Source organism: Ostrinia furnacalis, unplaced genomic scaffold, assembly GCF_004193835.3.
Source record: "Ostrinia furnacalis isolate ACB-3 unplaced genomic scaffold, ASM419383v2 OfSCF2054, whole genome shotgun sequence".
NCBI lineage: Eukaryota > Metazoa > Arthropoda > Insecta > Lepidoptera > Crambidae > Ostrinia > Ostrinia furnacalis.
The window spans coordinates 2068988-2085772 of NW_021132293.1; the positions used below are offsets into that span (position 1 = coordinate 2068988).

Genomic DNA, 16785 nt, shown 5'->3' on the forward strand with positions numbered 1-16785 from the left:
GTTCATTACTATAGATGTTAATTTATTACCTTGATTTTTATTTTGGTGGACACAAGCGGATTTGCATGTCGGAGATGAGCCGTTTAAATTCTATCCACGCGACGATTTTGTGCCAAATTCATCTGTTATTCCATTAACATGCCCTTATAATGAGACCAAGGAAAAGGTCTTCAGGCTTAAGAACGGAAATTAAGAATTTATAGGTCAACTTCAGTCAAGTCTAAAATGAAACTTTACCTACTATAAAGTACCTAATTAAACAAACATAAATACTAACGTATTTTATTGTTAGGAGAACAAACAGCATTTTATAACACACATAGAGTTACGTAGTACTGGTAGTACAGGCGACGGCACGTCAAGGTAACCACTGTGACTGTGGGTTCTTGTGCAGTTGTAATAGGGGCGAGTTTGCAATAAAAATGGGTAACCTGATATGCTGTCGTGTGTACTAAGTAATTAAACAAATTACCTTCATTAAATTACTATTCGTTCGTTTCAGCCAAAATTACTCCAAATTACTTACACTATTATTACATCTATACTAATATTATAAAGAGGAAAGATTTGTACCTATTTTTGTATGTTTGTAATGAATAGGCTCAAAAACCACTGAACGGATTTTGATGAAACTTTACAGTATTATTGTTCATAATCCAGTATAACATATAGGCTATAATTTATGACGATCTGTGACAAAAGAAATTTCACGCGTGCGAAGCCGCGGGCGGAAAGCTAGTTATTAATATAGAGAAGTCGGTTAAAAACACCTAGATCAATAAAAAATATTTCAGGCACACAAAACTTTGTGTTGTTCGGTTATCGAACCCGCTACCTGTGGCTATACTTATTTTTTTAAGCTAAGCGTATTCGTTTGACTACTTGATACATTTTATCACCTTCAACAGCAGTAGATAATATACCTTGCAATTATAGCTTATAACAATTATTAAATCGCATGCTTGCTTAGCTTTGTATCGCTTGTGATGTGACTCGCTCTAATGTCTCCCCAGCTACTGAATCAGTTGCTAACAGCTTCTCGAAGTAGTAAGGCAAATAATATAGCTATGAGCAGTAGGCTTAGTATCGCACACGTCAAACTAGATAGGAAAATGTATGTAGGTAGGTAATTTAACCTAAATAGTATGTTAATATGTAAGTAAATAGTACCTACCTACTAGGTACCGATGTTTAAACCAAAAATGTCCACTGTTGGACAAAGGCCTGAATCAGAAACCTATGGTGGTCTTACGAGCTATTTTTGTAGGTTAAGATAAAGGTATTATGGTTAGATATGAAAATTTTTACAAAAATTAATTAAATCGGAAATAATTCCTACAAAAGATTTAATTGCTGTAATGGCTTCATTGGTTGCCCATAAAGACTCTCCTTGGTTTTCGACTTCGACGGAGTTGTGCTTAAGTGGTGGGAGCCCCCGAAAGTGGCGTTTTTTCGGTTTTCCGGTTATACCGCGTAAAGGACTTACCCTATCGAAAAGTGGTCTTCATGACGGTTGAAGGGTACTTAAACCTGCATTGAATAAGACCAAATTCATATGTTTTGGACAAACCGTTCACGTGCTTATCTTCGACAAAGTAGAAAATGTACGTATAATTAGTTAATAACCCTCTCTACGTCCAATAGCTCGTCACCCGCAGGCTATAAGATATACAGTCCGCCGATTGTACATTCTGGGTGCAATAAAGTTTAAATAAATAAAATACACAGATACATTATCTTGTAACATTGTATTAGGTCTATTGAGTCTTTCTTCACTATGTAGCAGGCATTGCTCCGGTGGCTTTTTGTACCTTTTCTCCCAGGATCACGAGGCTTCTTCAATACAAACCAGTTTTCAATACCGTACCGAACGGCGACATACACTAAATTATTACGTCTAATGGAGATTTAATTGTTTTAAAATTATTTCTAACGGGCACAAGTATGAGGCCTAAACTATTTTTGGGATACCTTTTTGAATAACTAGATACTTCAGACTTTTTGTTTAAACCCAGACTTTCGTAATCAATAACAAATCTTTGCCTCAAAGATTAAATTGAAACACACATTGGTGAAAGCTATTGTCTACTTAGGGTCATTTCGCCTGTTCGCGTCCATCGCCCAATTCGCGTCCATTTTGCCGATCTCCTTTTAAAAATCCTCGAAAACAAGTCAATTAGCACACCAATCAAACGAAAAGTCATTACCGCTAATACGTCAATGTATAAGAGGCACGCACACATAGACAAAAGTCCTGTGCATCCAACCANTGACCCTACATCAAAGAAAAAAGTTTGGGAAACTGCATACTGAAATAAAAACAACTACTGAAAATAAACCCATACTTTATTCAGTAAAATACATTGGACACCATGAGGAATCACCACAGATATGGATTAGAGTAGATACAGCAAGTTGATCGTCAAAGCGTGCCATTCCGATATGTCCAAATGGACATACATGGTCGAGTGATGTTCATGTAATCCGATTACAACAATCGGTTACGATGATTTTAGGTTCAGGGATGTCAGAAGTAAGAAATTATTTTACATAGCGCCTCTAGTCCCAAACTAAGCAAAGCTTGTAATTTAAACAAACATGGCAATGTACCATTCTGCTTGCTTATTGGTCGCTAAGCCCTTGGCCAACTCAGTAACCAATGACGGACGATTGTCACTCAACCACAAAGTACCGCGTAAATTATAAGATATTTTTTAATTAAAAATATTAACCAATAATATTTTTTGTTAGATCAAATATATTTTAAAGTTAAGTTATACATAGATCGAAATGTATTTATTAGGTGATCAATATTAAAAGGCAAACTTGATATAAAAATCATCAAATTAACAAAATTAAAGATCAATAACTAAAAAAGAGGATCAAATATTATTTTTGTTTACCAAATATTAAAAGAGTATGTTAAACATAAATATTATGTTACCTTTAATGAAGATCATTCATAATTTATCCGTAGATCAACTAAAATAGACCCAATAATTAATATAAAGATAAAATATAATAAAAAACATCATTTATTTTTAAAAGTGCACATACAAAAAAGATCAATTAGTTTTTAGAGGATCAAATAATATTGTCCCTTATCTATTTACACATACAATAAAAATATTTTAAAATACTGTATTCGTATCGGGGTCTGGTGAACTGACTAAAGATATTATTATTTGCTTTCTCGATTGCTCAAGAACAATACAACTTTGGCTACATCTGTTTTAAGTCAATGCTTTTTCAAGCAAGCGAGCAGGATTCAGACAATGAGGGCTACCGTATTTTCATTCACTAGCTGGCGCCACTGTCTTAGCCACTAGCAAGTGACGGTGGCGCCAAGTGGCGAGCTCAATGACATGTACCGTACAAGGTAGTACAAGGCTACCGTATTTGAAGCTCCAATACGGTAGCCTTTTTTTACACAAAGCAAACATGTTTGTCTAGTCACATTAAGCAAATAAGGTCCTTGGTGACGATAGCCTATCGACGGTCTATCAGAGGCAAACTTCGAGCAAATACCTAGTCACCAAAATAAAAAATCTTATGGACCCCTATTTTTCACGGCATTCAAGCCTTATTTGCTTAAAGTTACTGCTTTGCATTCTGCATTGCGTTGCTACGACGGTAAGAGAATTTCACAATTACACTGAACTGATAACTGAATACAATTTGCTACAATAAATCATTATTCTAAGATTGAAAATAGGGTTGAATAGTTGCCTCATAGGGTTGAATACTAAAGCCCGGTCTGTGAACACGTAGAATTTCGTCCAATGACCCCAAGCTACCCTTCCTTCCTTATCGCTCGCGCGTAATTATGTTGCTGTCGCGCTCGCACACTCACTGCGGGCGCCCGTCGCACAGTCGCGACAGCAATTTCAATTTCAAAATCGCAAAACGCGCGAGCGATAAGGATGGGTAGCTTGGGGTCATTGGACAAAATTCTACGTGCTCACAGACCAGGCTTTAGTATACATAGTAAAATTAACTCCAAAATAAATGGCAAAACTTAAATTGAAACTATTAAATCGTAATTCATACTTAAAGCACAAACAGTTAACTGTACACAACGTAATTTACGAAATATTTATACTGACCAAATTTTCTTAATTACTGACTAGTACAATAACTGAGTACCTAACGGTTAGGTTTAAGAAAGTCTGGTGGGAAAATAACATAAGGTCGTCCTATACTTAACTAAAATACAAGAGGGTAGATTTTCTAATAGTTTTACTATCATTTTGTTTTTCAAGAAATTTAGCCTAAGTTGCACCTTAACTTTAACCGTAACTATAACCGGTGTTTTTGTATTTGACGTTTGTTATAGTTAATAAACTTGGAAACAAAAGAAGAAGAAAAAGAAGATGGTGCAACCCAGACTTAAAAATTCTCAATAATAAGTTAGTCAATAATTAAATTGGTTATTAAACATTGGATGGAAACGCGACGAACAAACCTTAAGTTTTTTCCTTCAAGATGTAAGTAATACATTAAGTATCTTTAACGTTTTTACTAATAAATCATTTACCTATACAGGGTGTTAGGTAAATGGGTATATGAGCCGACACTAGCCCATGTTAACATGGGCATATAAATGGTATGGTGAAGTCAGAAAATTAATATCTTAATTTTAATTATTTTAATTTTCATACAAATCGGATTTAAAAAAAATTATTTTGTATGAAAATTAAAAAAAATAAAATGACAATATCAAATTTCTAACTTCACCATACCNATGGTGAAGTCAGAAAATTAATATCTTAATTTTAATTATTTTAATTTTCATACAAATCGGATTTAAAAAAAATTATTTTGTATGAAAATTAAAAAAAATAAAATGACAATATCAAATTTCTAACTTCACCATACCATTTATATGCCCATGTTAACATGGGCTAGTGTCAGCTCATATACCCATTTACCTAACACCCTGTATTGTAGCGAGCCAGCATATTGAATTAGTAACTAAGAATTAGGTAAGTAAATAGTGCTGCTAAAGTTGCAGTCTAAGTTTTATTAGATTATCTAAATAAAATTATGCTCTTAGCTGACTTTGTGCCGACCAATCTTGCGTATTCCATCACTTCATCCCTGTCATCACTTCGCTTGAGACTTCTCCGTCTGTATATCTTGTAAAACATAACTGCACCAGATGTCCAAACCGGTACATAATTGAGATCAGATTCAGCTGGATAGTTATCATCTGTGCTGTCTAAATCAGGATCCAATCTAGCATATTTTGACGCTTCTAATTTGGGAATGCAATCCTTTATTGGGAACCATTTGTAGGTCTCTGGGCAAAGCAAATCCGATGGAGAGAAATTTCCCTTATACCTCATCTTGCGACAACTATGGATGTAGTATCCCATGTAGTAATACTTCAGTTCTGGACACGTCTTGTGAAGTTCTCGCGTAAATTGTATCTCCCTGAAACATTTATTTATAATCTAAGTGAATTTAATGATATACAAGTGACAGTTGATTTAGACAAATTAAAATTTATTAATTAATTGCGCCCATTATTTAGTATGCGTGATTCACAATACCATGATTCGATACTGGCTAGGATAATTTATTTTTTTGAATGAATTCCAGTGAATCTAATTTTATCTCGCCAAAGATATCTCTCTCAAAAGAACGAAGCAGTAATGTATTATTAATTCAAATAATCACCTAAGAGCGCCATAAGTACCCAGGGTTAAGTTCATATATTGGGGATCGTAAAAGAAGTACACCGATGAAACACATCTGGGCAAAATATCGATTACCCCAACAGCTATGAGTTTTCCGTCCAACCAGTACTGCTGGTGGAAGGATCCGTAACCACAGGCTGGCCCCGAATCACTGTGCTCCTCCTGAAATATTAATACGATAAGTTTAGCTAAACAACATAATAATAAAAGCATTTAAAACACACAAGCATTGCAATGACTTATTTGAAAAACGGGGTTCACAAGTCAACCTCGAACAATCTTTTGTGAATGAACATGTATGAAGTATGTCTGAGTATTTTCTGTGTTTAGAGTTATCTTTACGCTTGCACAATATGCAATCTATAAAATTTTAAACAGATTTATCTTTAATTAAAAAAAAGATTTATTTATGAATCACAAAGTTCCGATAAAATCTTACCAGTAGTGGACTTTGAACGAGAAACTCTTTAAATTTAGGTTCGGTGACTTTCTCTGGTTTATCACCGTGTATAACGGTCTGATACTTTACATACACTTCATGAGTCTCTTTCGATGTTGCTAGCCACTCAGTGCTAGCTGGTGAAGTACGCACTAACCTTATCTGAAAATTAGTCATTATTTATTACCTCATTTTTCCTAGAATAATACAATAGGTACTTTATTGATTTACAAATAAATTATAGTAGGGAAAATTATCCACGTACTGATTAACTAGTGCAACAACAAATCTTTTTTACTCTCTAAATAATGACTCATTATTAAGTAACATTTATCCTATACATACAATCAATGTCCCATTATATTATACTTTCCCAGAACTGAGTCGTCACTATTAACCATACCTCCAACTTATGTTTCACTTCACTGGGCAGTTCGTTGATAAAGTCCTCAACTTGTTTTTCTTGGTCTCTACAGGTCTTGGGCAGGTTTGACACATCAATGCCCTTTTCTTTCATTTTTTCTAACTTCCTCTGAAGCCTTAATTGTTTAGCTTTTTTACAAGGAGGTTTATTGGGGTCTGGTCCCAAGTCTGAAAATTAATCAGTAAAAACCAAGCTTATTTAAAGTTAACATGAAAGAAATAAAAAATAAAGACTGACTCTTTGTAAGTACAGTTCTGATACATACAACCCAGTATGTACAGCCATGTTATGATAACAGATATGTTACGTACCTTTTCCAATCTCTTTAATTTTTTCTGTGGGTTTTGGTAAGTTTGGTGTACTATTTGGTATTTTAGCTTGAGATGATTCACCTAAAATGTAATTAATGTTTTATTTATGTTGATTTTAATATGAACTTAAACTTTTCAATTATTGACATATCAATTTGTCGATCACAGTTAATTACCTACCAGAACTGGCAACAGTGCTAACATTATCTTCATTCATTATAGCAGGCTCTTCAATCATGTCACTGCTCAACACAGCATCCACATCAATATCTTGGCAAGCCTTTGTGCTCTCGACAAAATGTTCTCTGCCATCAGTGATTTGCTCCTCATCAGTTCCGCTACTGCACGTAGACATTTTACGATCCCTGTCAGCCGCTTGTCGCAGGTCCTGCCCCGTCAGATACTTATTGAATCGTTTCAAAATCTTTTTTTGCGATTTAGTAGGTTTAAATTCCAATGCCCTGCACCTGCAGAATTAGTCATGCTGATAAGCCATTTGAATCACACATTAACTTTAATTAAAATCACTAAAACAGACATTAAATGGTTCAACATTAATGTACTAAGAACATACTCTTGCTGCTACTATAAAAACCCTATGAAGTATTTAGATAAGTAAAGATTAAAGTCCACCCATTAAACAACATATTTTGTTTTTAATATCTGAGGAAGGTGGCACCATTAGGCATATAGATACTAAGACAAATCAGTTCATGGTGTGTCTAAAATTGTCAGTTTTATACAATTTTACACTCGATTATTTTCTTGTCAGAAACATAAACACTCACCTAATTGTATACATGGGGCAACAAGTGACTTCCATGGTAGGCTTGTAGCAGTACTTGCCAGATCTTCTCCATCCCCTATCTATGAGATCTTGGTAATCTGTCACAGACATAGCATGAGCCCACATACCTGAGAAAAACGGTATTGGTACTTTAAAATACTTATGATTCATACATTTTATACTGGTTTAGTTCAACATAATGATTGAGCAAAATTAGAGCATTGAAAGACGTCTAAAAAAGCCCTAAAAATAACTGTGAAACCATGATTAAGATATCAAGACTACATTGTACTGGATTATGGATAGGAACTATCTTTTTTTGTATCTTCATTACTGAGGAATAAGCCACTGACCATGACTAAAATTAGAATCAGGACTTTTGCAGTAACCGCAGCTGTATCCACTATGTTCGGAATAATATTCCACGACACTTCGCAGCATATTTGCACATCCAAGCTGACTTTCTGACACGATATTATTACGAGAGTAACTGTAACACGGATATGATCAGTGAGTAAATTATTTTCTTTCTTTCAAATCTTTCTCAATTAATTCGCAACTGACAGAATGATGACAGATTTGACAGAAAACCATCAGCAATTGAATGAAATAGTGAAAAGTGAGTGAAGGGAATGAATGAATGGTAACAAAACCGACATTCTTTTTTGTTTTGTAACTATACGGCATCGGATCAAGCTTATTTAGCCTACCCATCTGTTTTAATAATTTTTGTGTTATTATAAAGTAAAGCAACTCACCCTTTCTTGCTACCAAAAATACCTACGTATGTGTACTAAATATATATAAGGTAATTATTTCTTCAAAATTTATTTGCTTTTCGACTTAGAAATCTGTACAAGTACGTAATGTAATTAAAAGCCTAGTAGTGTTAATAAACAAGTCACAACTATTACTCGTATCAACTAATTAAAATGAGGGCTATCGTTTTTATACTTAACAGTTGGCACCCCTGGCGATTGACAGGACCTTACTCTACAGTGGCGCCATCTTGATGAGTGCAAATGCGATAGTCCTCCTACCACTTTAGCGCTCACAAGTTGGCGCCACTGTCTTCGCTACTAGCAAGTGACAGGACCTTACTCTACACTACTCTACAGTGGCGCTAACTGGTAAGCGCTAAAACGATAGCCCTCGCGATCACCAGCTGGGCGCCACAAGCGAATAATGTCCTACGAGTAGTGGGCTAATAATTTGTGAGGTTTTGCTTCCCTACCAAAGGGGTAGAGAGAAGTTTGCATTAAAAACTGAGTCCGCCATTTATGAGTAGGAAAAGTGGGCTATTGCCATTGACTTGAAAAGCTTGCCACTTAAGTAGTACCTTATACACGTACGCTCTGATCTGTGCACTTTACAAAATTTGTATGGTACTAATAAAAATCAATGCATACCAAATTAAATGCAGAACATCAGTAAGAAAAACAGCTATTCTCAAAATTGCTAGCCATTGCAGAGATTAATTGCTTACTTTATGTACTTACTTAACCTTTTACTTATATTTTAGTCACAGATGTCCTCATAAAACCGGTGATAGATGAGTTCTTAGATTGTGCTGGAATTCGATTCCTGAAAAAAGACTGTTACTTGATAAATAAGTTTACATAGGTGTGTGTGGGGTAAGGTACCTAGATAGTTTATAACAAACAAACTTACGATGATTCTTCTTCTTCCACTTCAGAAATATTAGACATTGTAGACGGGTTTGGCTTAATATGACGACGTCGGGGTCTGAAAGAATTAATAGACTTGTATAAAATAGAACAAACCTATTTTACTTAAAGAAAATCATTTAAAAAAGTTAGTCTTTAAGTCTCGTCTCTACAATTTTGTTCATTACATAAGTAAGTAGAGCTATGTAGGTAAGCTATCACTTAGGTTTTGTGTAGCCTTAATTAATCGGTCGATATCATTTGCCCCGATAAACTGCATTAAGAATTAATAATGATAGATATCCATTTAATCAAATGATCAAAATTAAGTGTGAACGTACAAATGTCTTTTCGAGTTCCACTCTTGAACGTGAGTTTCGCCCCAAATCAAAAACACGAATCCACTTAGAAATAGCACAGAAGCGTGAAAACACCATATTTGTTTCCATACAAACGGAGAGTTCTGAAATAAAAAAGTCGTAAAAACGACTGAAATCTTTAGACTTCAGCTTTGAGAACCAATTGAAAACACTCTACGAACCAATGCTACGACTATGAAAATAAAATCTCTTATCTGGCTTGGCAGAAGTAATTTCTCACGAAAAGACTAACGGAAATAACTAAATTATTAGTAAGGGTCATTAAGCTTTGTTTTATATTCAAATTCAAATATTTTATTCAGTACATAGGCCTTTTCCATCAACAGCCCTTTACAGTCCACTGCTGGACTATGAGCCTCCTCCACTATAGTGGAGGGTTTTGCCATAATCTCCACGCTTGGCAGGCGGGTTGGAGATCGCAGTTTAAAAGATTGATGTTTTTCAGAGAGCGCTGCTGCCCATTCTCTGTTTGATGTGTAGTCCCTAAGTTGATGATGAGGCCTTTTCCAGCGCACTTATACACATCCCAAATATAGCATGCCCTACCACCACTTCGGGACAACATATGGGCTGGTGCTGAGAAGAAGTGGCGGAAGAAACTCCTTTGTCAGGCTCTTTTTCAATCAAATACAGTAATTTATAGTTTACAAGACACGCAATAAGAAAATTACCTAATAATTTAACAATAAACTAAGTAACTTAGGAGATTCCTTAAAACTCTACGTAATAGAGGTAAAATACCGACGACAACCTTATATTTCTGTGTAACTTGCCCAACACAGAAAGATAAAATGATTCCTGACGTGTTTCCTATTATTTTGATCACTGTATTGATAGAATTCACATACGTAGGGGTCAATTCCTGAAATAAAAAAATCATTATGATATTGCTTTGCTTAATGGAACTCATAGGTTTATTTAGAATTACATAGCTTTAGCCTCCGCGTTATACACGCAGGAGGCGTGATACATTATAAACGAAAATGCAAAATCTTTATTTCATTTTAACCAATTTTGGTATTGAACGACAAAATAAGTACTAACAAAAAAGGTAGAATTCCACCGATATCATATGAAATTACAAAGGTTTGTGCCTACATTTCTATAAGAGGACCATCACCCTTATAAAACACGTGTTGGTTTACAAAAATAATAAGTGCTTATAAGAAAACATCAATAAAAACTTTTAAAATCACGTTGCCTCAATAAAAAATACACTTGATCAAATGACCTTATGGTCAAAAGACCTGGCAAAAAACTACTTAGTATTTTAAGATGATTTAAAAATCAAGAATAATGATAAAGTTGTTGTTTCTCACTATGAATACATTCAAGCATAGTATGACTAAGTATGTATTAATTAAGCTTATGCCACTTCGTTTGGTAGACATCTTTAAAGTTGGAAATAAATAAATACCTACTTAAAGTAAAGGCACCTTACGTTTTATTGGTTCAGAATAAAACCAAAAAAAAATATTACATGTAACTTGGAAGGTAATTTGGTCACTATCACTACGTTATAGATTTAATGAATTTAAATTAATTAAACCGGAATTTCTGCCATGCACATGGTTGTAAGGTACTTATATACCTGCTTAATTTATTACATATCCAAAAAAGTGTTTGGTGCACTAAATGACCTCACTGTTCTTTTTGGTCGACTTTTTTGCAACCATAACAATAATACGTACATAACACAAATCTAATGTAAGATCCATGCCAGCAGCGGTGAGCGCGACTGCTATGGTCAGCAGTATCGGGCCCGGAACCATGGGTAGCAACCAGCAAATAGACACCATCAAGCCTGGGATCACGTGAGCTGAAAACAACATTTAAATTAGATTATTTTTCAGTTAAAAAAATAAAAATTTGCATTATAGTTACTTAGCGTAGAAAATATTTCAATGTTACACGTGTACAAAAATATAATAGAAAATGTAAGGACTTATTTCCGTGGCAGAACTAAACTAAGTGAATCTATTATCCCTTTGTAAAAGATTTAAACGCATTAGCGACAAGGGCCAGGGATAATTCTTATTATTACTAATACGTATTATAGGTACGTAATATGTTAGTTGGGGTAACTTACATACAACAATGAAGTATTTTCTGATGTGCTTAATTCTTCGAATCTTTGTGTTGTGTTTGTACCAATGGAATGTTTGTATGACGATAATTCCCAGTATGAGCCGCAGAAAAAATGGCAGCGCAGTTAGAGCAGATGCCTGTATAATGTAAATACAGGGTGTTAGAAACTGGTTGTTACTTAATTTGAATACCTAATGACATGACTGTCACGTATCAGTTCGTTTCAGCCAAATGACGTCCACTGCTGGACAAAGGCCTCCCCCAAGGTTTTCCACAATGAACGGTCCTGCGCTGCCCGCATCCAGGCTCTTCCCGCGACCTTTACCAGATCGTCGGTCCACCTAGTAGGAGGCCTGCCCACGCTACGTCTTCCAGCCCGTGGTCGCCACTCGAGAACTTTCCTGCCCCAACGGCCATCGTCTCTACGAGCTATGTGCCCCGCCCACTGCCACTTGATTTTAGCAATTCTGCGAGCTATGTCGGTTACTTTGGCTTGTGGAGACGTGGTCGCTTACTATGGGCCTCATAAGAAGGCTCAAGGTCACCCAAAGGGCGATGGAGCGGGCTATGCTCGGAGTTTCCCTGCGTGATCGAATCAGAAATGAGGAGATCCGCAGGAGAACCAAAGTAACACGTATCAGTTATTTTTTTATAAAATAACTACTTTTTTGACTTGGTACCTACCTATTGTACTTTGGGGAGTAATCAAAAAGGTCGTTAAATATTCATGGGTACAGTTTGTATATGAGTATACTCATGGGTACAGTTATTAAAAAAGTGTTTCATTGTTCAAAGATTTGAACAGATGTTCTTACGACCTGTATATGTATAAATATCAATATTTATAAAAACCTCAATTAGATTTTATACATAAGTCATGAACTTACGCTGTAAATACTGTACTCCGCCACTCTCGAATAGTAATACGGGCCATAGAGACACAGTGATATGATCATCCAAGAATAGCCGAAATTCAATGTGCATAAAGCCCAAAATGGGACAGATTTCAATATTAGCTTCCAAGGGGCCTGTGAGTTTGTTAACTGAAAAGGATGAAATCTTTATACAAACAACAATGACGGGTTGGCGTATAGAGGACGAATAACGGACAAAAGTTAGGTACTTGAGTATATTGATATTGTGCTGTGTACTATCCTTAAATAAATAAATAAATAATTCTTTGTTCATATGATGCATTCTTTGATTGGTAAGGACTTGAGTTTTAAAGGAGGAAATACATTTGAATCTCGTTTGAAGTTTTTCCCCGTACATATGCATTTACAGTTTTGTAACCCACCAGATTTGAAATTACATACTAATAATTTAGATTTCCATTCCATAACATTACGTTATGATTATCACTTATTCTTATGGCATATATGAAACGGCTACGTCTTCAACACAAATATTGGTAATTCTATGACTACTTAAGTATATTACTAAGTTGAACGGGCGTTTTTTCCCGATTAAAAGAAAAACTATTTCATCATTCAAGGCTTTATCCGTCGGTTTCAGACAATATCAGACTCCAAAAAAAAAAAGTTACATAGGTATCCAAAAGAAGCTCTCAGACACAGATTTTTTACAGTTAGTACCTTTGAACTCAGTTTCCCCTGATCGAGAGAGTTCATCTTTCTATACTGACCAACCTTAATCGTAAAGACATTTCCGATAGTGTTCACGAGATAGTCCAGCTCTTCCTTGGAGATGTAGAGGTGATGGCGAGGGTAGTCGGTCACCGTCAGCACCCATACCGTCGCCCACAGCACCTGTGCCCCACCAGACACGTAGAACCCCACTGGCCACTGTGAGTAGTAGTGCACAGCAGCGCACAGAAGAAAAGTTGAGCATGTACCGATTGTTATACCTGCAGAAATTAGGAATCGTTTGTTTTTTTCTCAAGTACATTCCTAACTCTCATGTGACTCGTATTGTCTAGAATCTTAATGCGTTAGATTCACTTCTGTAGTTGTTTTCTTTTGTTTTGTACTTTTATATTGTTTAACGCCTATTATCATCACAATTTTCGCAATTGTATAATGCGCGGAATTAAGTTACTTAATTAAAATGCAATTGAAATTATTTAATTTGTGTAGATAAATATAGTAACGACCCATTTAATTTTTGTAGATACTCATGTTTATGCACAGAGTGGAAATAAACAAAAATATGCATGTTTTCTTCAAAGGTATTCGCATATTAGATATAATTAATTTTGTTTACGGGGAAGTTAGAAAGATGCATGTTTTAATAAATAATGTCGATTTCTACGGGATGGAAATACCCACACAGTTCGATAAACTGTGACGCACAGCTCAGTTATGTCATTTAACGTGCTTGAGGTGAGAGCGGTGCAATCAGCTGTTTTATGGGAGTTAAGGGACCTTGTTAAGTTCATTTTCAAATGTTCATATGTCAGCAGGGCTCGGTAAGGTCTTCTAATACTAATATTGAAAGCTCGAGTTTGTTTTTTGTTTGCAGAAGTTAACCTCAGGAACTACCTAGGTGCAATTTGAAAAACTCTTTTTGCGTTGGATAGCCCATTTATCGAGGAAGGCTATAGGCACTACCTACGCTTCGAATAATAAGAGCAGAGCATTAATGAAAATGTTGCGAAAATGGGAAAAATATACTACGAGTATGAAGCGTGAAAAGATTAAATATTTTTTCTTCGCGTCGTCCGGGGCATAGCTAATTTATAATGTTGCCTATTCCAGTTACAGTTAATTCCAAAGCGTTCACAGAAGCAAGCAAAGCCTTACATGATGACATGGAATCACTAGCTAAAAGCTTGTCTAGCAGGGACTTAGAAGTCTTTGGGACTAAAAGATCTTAAAGCTCTATCAATTCAATGCTCTACATTTCGAAATACAGGTACAGATGCCTATAATTACTTACTACCGTACAGTGATCTGAGACTCTACCTACACTCTATAGATTCTTTAGATGAGTTAATTAATAAAAACCTCCTACGTCCATCAATCTACTCTACATGCATTAGGTATATAATATATTATGGGAGCTTACCACAATATGCCCACATGAAGTGATTTCTCTCTGTAGGGGGCACCCAATGTCTTAGTACTTGCACCATGCTAGGCTGCATAGCTCCCTATAAATTTGTAAACATAACTTGTCGTAGAGAGAACCTAGTCCCAGTAGCTCGCGCTCGGAACTATAAAGTCGGCCGTTTTGGTTTGAAAATGTTAGATAAGAAGAGTATTTGTTGTGACGGTAAAGAAAGTTTTACCTGACTACATTCGTTGTACCTTATCCATATAGGTACTTATACATATGTACAGTGAAACTGGATTAAGTGGGACCTGGATAAGTAAGAAACCTCGATAACTGAAATTCATGATGAGGTCTCGGCGCTTTGGCACTGAATAACCTCTGTTAGTGGGACCCGGACGTAGCAAACCTCTTTAACTGTGATTCGTTATTTCGATGTTTTCGTCATAGTTACCTCTGTTACTGAGACAGAGAGTGAATTTTATTCCCTTCATATCTCGCTTAACCAGGTTTTACTGTAGTATTATCTACTACAAGACTCTACATAGTTTGTAACAACTCAAAATATGATCTCTCAAAAATTCGGTCCACTCATTTAGGAGGTACGATGCCACAGACAGGTACTTACAGAACAGGTAAAATAAAATAGAATAATCCCCTAAAGTATAAAATTTTGCGTCGAAGGCCTTTTAAAAGAAGTACTAACAGCGCAAAAGCCACACATAATGCGAACTGCGAACACGGCCCAGAAGTGGTAATATGCGGCCGCTGGAGTGAGGCAGCTGAGGACGCCAGAAGTTAGCCCAGCGATGCCCACTGCCCACGTTGGGCCTAGCCTGAAAGCATAAGACCTTGCTGAACGCTTATCCCTTATTTGTATAGACTTATGATGCTTATGATCTTAATTTGTTCGTCTTTTTTCTGCTTGCAAGACATCTTAAAGAACAAAGTAGGTATCTACTCTTCACTCTACTTCTTATTGTTACTTCAGTTAATTGGGAACGGCAAGATGAGTTTAATTTCGCATTAATTAAATATAAATTATGTACTAAATTCTTTCCTGAAAACCGAATGTAAATAAGAATGGTTTTTCTGCATTAGGGATTACACTTAGTAACAACTTTATCACTAACATTCGTCTCGTTGTATCAAGGACAGCATTTTAGTGTTAGGTGTTAGTAACTAGATATTGGTTGACATTAAATTTATCAATAGATACAAATATTCTGTTGGAAATCCCAGTTCATTGATAAATCTACACAAGTACACACACACACACAATCTAGATCTAAAAGTCATGTTTACCTGTCTCCCATGTTATGAAAAATGGGGAAGCAAATACAATATCCTATATGATAGGCTGAAAACAATTTTGCCATTTTCATGTCATCCCAATTTATAATGTCGATAATGCTCTGAAATAACGATAAGAAAGATTATGCTATAATGAATAGGTATACCTACCTAGATGGATAATTTACAACCCCGTGAATAAGAACATTTTGAATTAATATAACTTTGCTTACTAACACCAATCATAGAGTATGTCCTTTGAATATTTGAACTGTTGTAATTTAAGTAATAATTATCTCTTTTAGAAACTTGAACCATGTCCACAATGTGCACACTCATGTTATACCGCATGATATAATTCAAAAAATATCCCAGAAAAATCATGATTCCGACCTAAAAAAAAGTAGAGCCACTTGTCATCAATATACCACAATGCACTGATTGTCTTGATCAAATCACTTACTAAAACACGAATCCTAATTTTGAACATTTCTGTGATATGTAAATAAATAGCAAAATACCTCAATAAATACAAGGCATAGCCATCGCGAAAAGTCCACCATATTTCAGGTTTAGGCAATGTGAAGAAGACATTGTATTAGCAAAGTTAATAAATACCTATTAAATAAAAAAGTTCTCCAAACAAATAAGTCGATTTGATTTTACATTTCCTTGCCTTCTT

The 16785-nt window shown here is 35.4% G+C and overlaps 2 protein-coding genes across 2 annotated transcripts; both read right to left on the minus strand.

Annotated features, from left to right (window-relative positions):
- Window positions 1–4858: 4858 nt before the first annotated feature.
- Ate1 (arginyltransferase 1) lies at window positions 4859–8229 on the minus strand. Its single transcript, XM_028307016.1, has 8 exons — window positions 8017–8229; window positions 7665–7791; window positions 7057–7343; window positions 6877–6957; window positions 6545–6732; window positions 6142–6303; window positions 5683–5864; window positions 4859–5436 (listed from the first exon to the last, which is right to left on the minus strand). Exons 1-8 carry the CDS (start codon window positions 8102–8104, stop codon window positions 5031–5033), a joined length of 1521 nt encoding a protein of 506 aa, XP_028162817.1. The 5' UTR covers window positions 8105–8229; the 3' UTR covers window positions 4859–5030.
- Window positions 8230–9174: 945 nt separating this feature from the next.
- On the minus strand, window positions 9175–16593 carry LOC114354544 (sialin). The gene is made up of 13 exons (XM_028306967.1): window positions 16567–16593; window positions 16341–16496; window positions 16116–16225; window positions 15517–15646; window positions 14826–14910; window positions 13448–13665; window positions 12686–12841; window positions 11800–11935; window positions 11402–11529; window positions 10462–10572; window positions 9672–9793; window positions 9335–9409; window positions 9175–9247 (listed from the first exon to the last, which is right to left on the minus strand). Exons 1-13 carry the CDS (start codon window positions 16591–16593, stop codon window positions 9175–9177), a joined length of 1527 nt encoding a protein of 508 aa, XP_028162768.1.
- Window positions 16594–16785: the final 192 nt, after the last annotated feature.